Source organism: Gracilinanus agilis, chromosome 2 (genome assembly GCF_016433145.1).
Source record: "Gracilinanus agilis isolate LMUSP501 chromosome 2, AgileGrace, whole genome shotgun sequence".
In the NCBI taxonomy this organism is placed as follows: Eukaryota; Metazoa; Chordata; class Mammalia; order Didelphimorphia; family Didelphidae; genus Gracilinanus; species Gracilinanus agilis.
The window spans coordinates 292,466,359-292,475,986 of record NC_058131.1 but is presented as its reverse complement, the minus strand read 5'-3'; the positions used below and the strand labels follow the sequence as shown (position 1 = coordinate 292,475,986).

The 9,628-nt window shown below is 35.9% G+C and overlaps 1 protein-coding gene across 1 annotated transcript in view; it reads right to left on the bottom strand.

Moving 5' to 3' along the window:
* The window catches only part of LOC123233657 (liver carboxylesterase 1-like), a gene marked incomplete at its 5' end in the record, with an annotated part of 42,771 nt that extends 40,169 nt beyond the window's left edge, over positions 1–2,602 (bottom strand). The window contains one exon of the mRNA XM_044659720.1: positions 2,488–2,602. Within this exon, the coding sequence (XP_044515655.1) occupies positions 2,488–2,602 (115 nt within the window). The remainder of the gene's footprint in view (positions 1–2,487) is intronic.
* Positions 2,603–9,628: the final 7,026 nt, after the last annotated feature.

Genomic DNA, 9,628 nt, shown 5'->3' with positions numbered 1-9,628 from the left:
GGGGGTGTCAGCTGTGAGCTCAATTAGAATTAGATGAATCCTGAAATTTCTTCCATTCAGAGATTCTGTAAAAACATTTAACAGATATGAAGGATGATGGTAAAGAGGAGAGTTGTTATTGCCTGAAAATCTGAGGAAGTGAAGAAATCAGCATAAACAGAATTATTATCATCCTGAATTATAGCAAACTACCAAAGCAGCAATACTATAGAGTCTTTAATCAAGGCAAGGAGATTGCAAACTGCCTTAGCAAAAGTACATCAAGGTGCAGAGGTTTTAGGGAGGGACAGAAGAAGTGGGGTTTAAGTTTTTCATTTTCATTTCAACCAGGAAGAGTCTTCAAAAGAGGCAGCAACAGGGAAGGTTAAGTTGTTCTGTAAAATTGCCAAAGGCTGAGGAGTGGTTATATTTGGGCAGAACAATGGCTTCTAGGTACAGTGATGGGGAGTTTCCAGAAATATCACAAGAGCTTACCCAACCACCTAGACCAGTGATGTCAGGATCCACAGCCCCTTCTGATGACTACAGTCAACAATATACACATTGACTTTAATTGAATAAAAAAGAGACAGGAGAAAACAAAAGGAATTAATGCCAAATGTGACTGAACTTCAGACAGGCCTGGAAGAGGGAACAGAAAAAAAAATTCTTTGCATGCATCTAGTTAATCCATTTGTCTTCATCTGCCTCATCAAAGGCTAAGGTTCTTAGATAAAACTTTGCCCTTTGTTTTGCAATTTTTACTATTTTGGTTGATTAGTTAATAATTTTTTAAAAAGTTAAAAAATTAAAAAAATCCTGTGCCAGTTACCTTTGCCTACTCTATATAAGGCTTAAACACCTATGTGTTGCTCAATTGTCGTTAGTTCTTTCTCCAGTACAATTAAATTTATAGGCTCATAGTTATAGTTGGAAGGGACCTTAAAGATAATTTATTCTAATCTTCTCAATCTATGGATTATGATGCTGAAACCTGGAGAATAACATGAGATGAATATGGGCAGAATTCTCTTAACTCTTACAAAAGTTAAATGGTTTTCTGCCTTGGCCATGAGACTTTCTCAAAGCTAATCTCCTTTTTAGCCAGCACTTCATTCTTCTCCACAAACATTCATGCTTTTTATTTCCTCCCTGAGAACCTTATGGACAGAGAGAGCTGAAAAGGACCACATTGCTCATCTGGTCCAACAACTTCCTTATAGAGCCCCTTGGTTACTTATATTTCCTCTCCTCCAAAGGAATGTGGTAGATGGCTCAGTTAAATGGGAGGTCAGGAGGATATATTCTCCCCTCTGGTCCTCCAACTCTAATTCTCTTTCCATGCACATAAATACAAAAAGTGAAGAACTGAATTAGGTAATCCAGGACAATACCTAGAGAAGCAAATTGCAAGCTTATTTTAATATGAGTTCTTTAGGCAACTGCCTCAGTGTGCTTCTTAATTTGCATGTTTGTATTTTTGTTCTAAAAAGAAAATTTTACCCCTATGTAGAGTTCCCCCCTAAATGTCCACTCACCAGTCCATCTCTAACCCTTACAGTGTCAATGATTTTGGCCCTTCAAGGAAGCTCATAAATAATCAACTGAAACCTCTCCTCTTTCTGTTCCATCTTTCTATCATTCTTTTTCATCTATTGATCCACTCTCTCCTTTTTCTGGATTCTTTGACTACCTTAGTAGGACCCCATGCCCTCTAGCTCTCCACTTCTTCTTGGCAATTGAGCATTCTTGTCCATTAGGAAATGACCAAAGGTATAGTTTTAAAATAGCCTCGTCAGTGAGGCAACATGGATTACTAGTGAGAAGGCTTTAAAAAAAGCCTTCTGGATTCCTGACCAGTTTCTACACCTAGCTTGTCCCTCCCTTTTCTCTCTCTTGGTTTTATTTCCATGTATAAAATGGAAATGTTTAAATATATTATCCGTGATGTATTTTCCAATTCTGATGTTCTAGTATTGAGAATATCTGAGTTAAGGAAAAAAAATTTGTCTTAAATGTTTTAGAGAATTGCTATAGTTTTTCCCATTTCCCATTTGCAAATTCATAGTTTTTAAACTGTGAATGCTTTGATTTTTGTTTGTTACTTTAAGTGACTCATTCCTGACTAAGCCAGAAAGCTAGAGCTTGTAGCTAGTTGCTCTAAGCAGGACACCTTGAATGTCAGCAGGCAACTCACAGTTTGAGTTCCCTGCACTTGCTGCTGAATTCATAAAATCAGAAACTTCTTCCCAGGTAAAACAATAGGTCCAGGTTTGGTACGCATTCAGAAAGATCAGTCTTTCTAAAACAGAAGTTGTCAACTTCATACATGATCATTTTTGGAAGACTGAAATATTGATTTGTTGATAATTAAATTCATAATAAGGATTCTTTTTTTCCAAAAAGGATTGACCAGGTCCTGGTGATTTTTTAGCTGAGGTAATACCAAAAGTTCTAAGTAGCTTTTATATTTTTTTGGAAAGAAGAAAAAAAATACTCCAGTCTTACCCTGAGTTGTGAACACAATAAAGGAACAGAGAACCAGAGAAATCAGCCACATCTTGTTGGGAGCAGGTCTTTGCCTCATGCCTGATGCAGAGATCTGAGATGTCAAGTACAGAGGTTACTCCTGCACTCCACCGCTGTAAACTGATTGAGTAACCGAACCTTGAACTGAATCAGAGAAAGCTAAGCCAGGAAAAAACAAAAGAGAAATTCTTCTTCAAAGTTCATTTTGATGAGAACCAGATTTGCTGTCTTCAGTCTCCACTCATAATTAACGCGCCTTTATCCTTTGCATTTCTATTATAAAATCGAAGTCCTTTGACATAAATCAAGTTCTCTTTTTATCACTTCAACATACATTCAACCTATAGGAAAATCATGAAATAGATTTTAGAGCAATTTCAGCTCCCTTTTGTCAGAGTATTCTTTTTTTTTAAAACCCTTGTACTTCGGTGTATTGTCTTATAGATGGAAGATTGGTAAGGGTGGGCAATGGGGGTCACGTGACTTGCCCAGGGTCACACAGCTGGGAAGTGGCTGAGGCCGGGTTTGAACCTAGGACCTCCTGTCTCTAGGCCTGACTCTCACTCCACTGAGCTATCCAGCTGCCCCCTATCAGCTCCCTTTTTTGAAGTTTTTGCCTTTCTTTTTCTTTTTAATATTTTTCCCCAGATTATGTATCAATACAATTTAAAAATATTTATGTTCTAATATTTTGCAATTCTCTCTCCCTCCCACTTCTACCCCCTCCCCAAAAGTAAAAAAGGCCAAGATTACTATTTTTATTTCCATATTTATTAAAGTGTACTTATGAATATTTCATTCCCTAAGAATTTTAAGAGTCAAATAATTACTTTAGCATTCCAATTAATTTGCCTTTATCTTTGGAGAGAATATAATGTATGTGGTGGGTTACAGTTTTATGTTTCTATATTTGTTAAAGTGCACTTATATAACTATCTTACATTCCAAGAATTTTCTTTGATGGAGACAATTCTTCCTTATCCTCTATCTAATATTTCATATATTGAGCATTTTATTTACAATGGAAAGTTACCTAGTTGATAGTGGTGGTAGGGGAGCCTTAAAAATAGCTTTTACTTAAGGTTTACCTTAACATTTTCCTTAGAGTTACAAAAGATGAGGCAATGATGTAGAGGAGAGCTGTCAGACTTTAGGCCCAACAAACAGTATGCCTGAACCAGATAAAATTGGAAAATGTTTCTAAAAAACAAGCAAAATACAAAAAAATATAGTGGTTTTCTGAGTCTTTATATACCCTGCAGAGATTCATTTCTGTTTGAATTTGACACCGCTGTCCTAGTGAGAGATGTGATGGATTTTGGATATGCATTTGAAATGTACTGGAAGTGTATTTCTGGACCCAACTCTGTGTCATTATGTATGTGTGTTTGTGTGTGTGCGGATTTTCTTTTCCTTTGATCTTTTTCCCAGGAATGTCTGAAATTTTTCTTCTTCATTGAGGGTGTTTTTTTTTCTTCCTTGTAGACTTTTGACTTTTATCTTTTTAAAAATCTCATTTTGGGGGCAGCTAGGTAGCTCAGTGGATTGAGAGTCTGGCTTAGAGACGGGAGATCCTAGGTTCAAATCCGGCATCAGACACTTCCCAGCTGTGTGACCCTGGGCAAGTCACTTGACCCCCATTGCCCACCCTTACCACTCTTCCACCTATGAGCCAATACACAGAAGTTAAGGGTTAAAAATTTTTTTTAAAAATTAAAATCTTATTTTGCTGCTTCTTTAAACTGATATCTATTAAATCTGTGATTCCTCAATATTTGAATTAATTTCTTGATTGCTTATAGAAATTTTCTTTTGTATAAAAGAACAAGATTTTGAACATTATATTCCTAGTAGTTTTCTTTTCTTTTCTATTTTTTTTTTTACATTTTTAAACCCTTAACTTCTGTGTATTGGCTCCTAGGTGGAAGAGTGGTAAGAGTGGGCAATGGGGTCAAGTGACTTGTCCAGGGTCACACAGCTGGGAAGTGTCTGAGGCCGGATTTGAACCTAGGACCTCCCATCTGTAGGCCTGACTCTCAATCCACTGAACTACCCAGCTGCCCCAGTAGTTTTCATTTTAGAGTATCAGGAGATAATCTGTGAATTTTTTCTTGCCTTCTGGTTCTAACATGTGTGAGCAATTTTTAAAAAACGATTTCTTAAAATATGATATCCAGGTTCTTTTTTTGTCATGAATTTCAGAAATTCTTTGATTCTTAAATTATTTCTCCTAAATCAGTTGCTTTTAAAATGGGATATCTTATTTTTTCTCTTTACCTGCACTTTTAATTTTGTTTAAAAAATTCTTGTATTCTAGAATCATTAATTTCCATTTCTCCATTTTAGTATGTAAGGAATTTGTTACCAGGGTATGGTTTTGTACCTCTTCTCTTAAGACAAGAAAAATAATTGAAGGAATAAAAATAGGCTATGAGGAAACAAACTCTGAATAAATCTTGAAGCATAATTTTTAAACTGTCTTCTTCTTTAATTTTCATTTTACTTTGCAACGTGTATAATATAGAAATATGTTTTACATGCCTTCATGGGTAGAACTTATATCAGATTGCTCACCTTCTTTAAAAAGGCAGAGGAGCAGGAGACAGGGAGAAAACTTGGAACTCAAAAAATTTTAAATTAAGATTAATATTTTAAATAATTGTGAAATATAGTGAAATAAATAAAAATAGATTTTTTTAAGTTTAAATGTGGAACACATCAAGTAAGTATGTTTATAAACCTAATAACTTCATGGGAGAGTCTATACTAACAGGAAGAAGTATTTAAAAGTGAACCTTGAAGGGAAATAATGGATACTGAAGGGCAAAAGTGAAGTTTCCATGCCTTTATGGTATGAAAAGATTGACTGTACAAAAGTACTGAAGTGGAAGATGGAATGATAAGATTATGAAAGTATATTTAGACTGATTTCTATGGAAGGTAAAGTACTTAAGGTGTGGCAATGTGAAATAATCAAGTAAAAGGAGGCCAAGGGTCAGGTTGCAAAGATCCTTAAACACCGAGGTAAGGAGTTTATACATATCCTCTAAACAACAGGGAGTCAATGAAAGTCTCTTGAGCTATGTAACCTATGTCTTTACAAGAATTATTTTTGACAATTAAGAAAGATGGACTGTAGAGAGAAAATGGAAACTAGAAGTCCACCTAGGAGATTATTGCAAGAAATTTAAAAAGTGTACTCTGCAATGCATTCTGCTAAATCCTGGGGATTCAACATACCTGAGCAAAATAGTTCTTGCTCTAAGCAGCTCACATTTTGATGGGAGAGAAACAAATACAGGAGGTTTCAGCTGCAAGTAAGACAGAAAGGTCTTATGGTTCTCATGATATAGCAACTGATGACAATTCTTTAATGTTATGTGTTCAGTTGTTTTCATTGATGTCCAACCGTTCCTAACTCCTTTTGGGATTTCCTTGGCAAAGGTATTGAAGTGTTTTGACATTGCATTCTCCATTGCACTTGACAGATAAGGAAATTGAGACAAACAGTTTAAGTGACTTGCCTAGGGTCATACATCTTGTAAGTGCCTGAGGCCATATTTGAACTCAGGAATATGAGTCTTTTTGACTCCAAGCCTGGCACTCTGTCCACTGTACCATCTACCTGCCTTTAGTGTTGCTACCAATGGTAAAACCTATCTGTTTCTGATGGTGAAGAGAGGTGATGAGAGGCTGAATGAGACTGATGATCATGGGATGAAAGAGAAGGGGATGAATGGGAAGAGATGCATTATGGAAGCAAAATAAATGACACTTTGTTATTGCTTGTGTGGGAAGCGGAGTAAAGAGAGTAATAACTACTAGAAATGATCATGAGTTGTAAACCCAGATGACTGGAAGGATGACGGTGACTCTGGGAAGTAATGAGTTTTGTGTTGGGCGTGTTAAATTTAGATCTAAAAGCATCAGAACATCAAGTCTGGCCTCAGACACTTCCCAGCTGTGTGACCCTGGGCAAGTCACTTGACCCCCATTACCTAGCCCTTACTACTCTTCTGCCTTGGAGTCAATACAAAGTATTGACTCCAAGACAGAAGGTAAGGGTTTTAAAAAATAAAAATAAAAATAAAAGCATCAGAACATCCATCTCTATCCCAGATCAACTCCACAGACCCGATTCTTTCTGTGATGAAAGTACCAAAGGACAATTTGGAGGAAAGCTCATTTGGCCAATTTGCCCAAACAATTTAACTTCCTCTTTGCTGATATCCTTTGGCACCCTCCTTGAGAAAGCACCTGTAAAGAGTGTAGTAGAGAACAGTCAGAATTAGAACTCATGTATGGATTAAATCTTATCTCAAAGGTAGATATACTTATTTCTACATATAAGACTAAAATTCAATATAGGTAGCAAGAATGACAAATAAAGAGTATTTCATTTAACATGACCAAAGTAAACCCTATCCAAGGGAAGTTGGTTCTTTGGAGCATCCTGGAAAGAAATCAGTCTTATAATTTCCTCTTATATAAAAGCTGAGAGGTCCTTAACACACCATAAGTACATAATGTATTGATGTTTGGCTGTTCCATCTATTCCTGGTCCTATGTGGATACCTCTACCTCCATGCTGAAAAGTTCTTCTGCCACTAAAGACTTTTATCCATTTTCATGGAGGGTTTATGTGAAAGAGAAATAGCAGGCATTTTCAAATTATACCTCTATATTTTCTTTCTTCACTTCAACTGCCTTCTCTGCCAAGAGCTTAGTCCAAAATGCCACTTCTTTCTCATAAATTCTTGGATGACTTTATGGGGATGCTTATTTGAAATTATTCTTCATTCTGATAATATACAGGCCAATTTAACAGGTCCTCACCATTGGGGTTTCTGGAAAAGTAAGAAAGATTTTAAAAATACATTATCATTTAAACATTGATGATGATCATAATTTAAAGAAAATAGACAGGAGGTAGAGAACACAATGTCAAATTCCCTGCTTTGGGCATTATTAAGTTTCTGCCCTCTCAACTATATTTGAAGTTCTCCTATTACACAACAAAGCAATAATCACTAAGTCATTTGAACTGATTAAAAAAACAAAAAAAAATATATCAGTGAAATAGACTATATAAGGAAGAATCATGAACAACTGAACCCAACAATCTCATATTTGATAAATCCAAGAACATAAATTGCTTGGGGACAAATTTCATATTGATAGTGTAAAGCACGTATATGGAAGGAAATTGGTTCCTTCCTCCATACCTACCTCAGTTAATGCAAGTAAAAGATATGAACACAACTGACAAAATGTTAATGTTCCAACAAATTATTAACACACCTTGTGATATGCCTTTTCAAAGGGGTGAATACCTTTCTCCAACTGAATTGGAAGAGGCATTTGTGGTCTGAGCAAAAATTGGCAGTGCCTCTTAGACACCTTAAAAGGTTTAGTTTCTAAATCAATAGTCCTAAAATGAGGAACATAAGGCTTAAGAGATAATGAGGGCAGAGGGAGCAATTTCTCTCTCTTTCTTCACCTCTGAGCAAGAATCCATTTAATAGTTGTAAAAATCACTTCAGGAAATGGTGATGCCTATTTGAGGGAAGTGCAGACACAAACTCTCCAGGTAGATATAGAAAAACATTCATTCGTGGATGGAAACAATAATGAATGGTAGGATCTATGATAACAAAAAAAGAGACAGTCAGTTATGTACTTTAGAGATTTAGTTCTGGATATTTAGAGCCAAAGTTCAAAGAGAGATGAAGACTTAATATCAAGGTAAAAATGTAGACAGGGTGAGTTAGGATGAGTGGACAATTGAAGCTTGGAGGGAAACTGACAGGAGACAAAGGACTTAAGCACCACAAGGTCCTGGAAGAGTGAATAGCTTTAGCCATATGCATTCCCCACATGGGTAAATCACTACCATTAAATTCTAAATTTTGATCCTCTCTTCCTACATGGCCTCTGAGTATTTATGAAGAACTGTGTCTCAAGTTCAGAAAAAGAAATGTTTTGTCATCACTCTTTTCATCATGTGATTTTAGAAAATGCCTTTGTTTTAAAGTTAATAAGCTAATTTTGTCTAACTGCTGACAATTTAGAAGTACACTGAAGCATGGGGTAGGCTACAAATTGAATAACATAATTTTAGGATTTGTAGCTTCAATGTATAGAGCCTAGAACTTAGAAATAACATTACTCTCCAGATATTTTTATCATCTCCAGATAATTTCATAATGACAGCTTAGTTGATAAGAAAGAAGCAGACACTATCTTTCAGTCAGCTCATGATGCTGCTGTGTCTCTTGCAGCATGGAGTTTATTATATATACTTTAAGACTCATTTCACACAAAAGAACCCCCCCCAAACTTCACATGTGCACAGAAATACAAATTATGTCATATCAAAACACAAAATAATCTCATCGACTTCCAAGATAGAACAAGGCTAAGGTCAAACTTTGTCTGGGCCCTTACGAGAAAGCTGTGAAAGGGAATATTTTCTCAGGGGCAAAATGCTCCTCCTGGAGGAATGTATGACCTTGAGTTTCAAACTACTTTTGAAACAAAAACAGTTTTATATCTGACTAAAGGAAAGAATGTTAACCTCTTGACTGCTGGTTTTCTAGGAGCTTAAAGCTTTTGATTAAGGAAAGGTATGGATCAGAAAAGGAGTCAAAAGAGGAATTTCAGATTTTTATCTATTTGAGACTGTTTCTCTTGTTGGCTTCCCACATATTTTCCCCTATTCTTTTAAAATGAAGTGACTTATTATACAGCAAAAACTTTTATTAATGAGAGGAGTCACAGGGAGTGGTTACAACCATCAGCTACAGAGATCTTGTAAACTAAAGCAGCATCTAATGGGATTCACAGATTATATTGGCAGACCATATTTCTCTCTATTGCTCTCAACATCCCCTCCTTTTGTTTTATATTGAAGACACTTTAGTTCAACTTGAACTTGCCTTACTGTAGAGCTGAGTGATGTAATGAGAATTGGTAACCAAAACAAAATTATAAGGAATAAAAAGGGCATCCACATGTTGGGGTTTGTGAATCTCTCTTATAAGATCCAAGGGAAGATGATCTCCCCAAAGGTTCTCATAAACATAATTAACTTTTAAGTTACACAAATTTGGTGATAAAA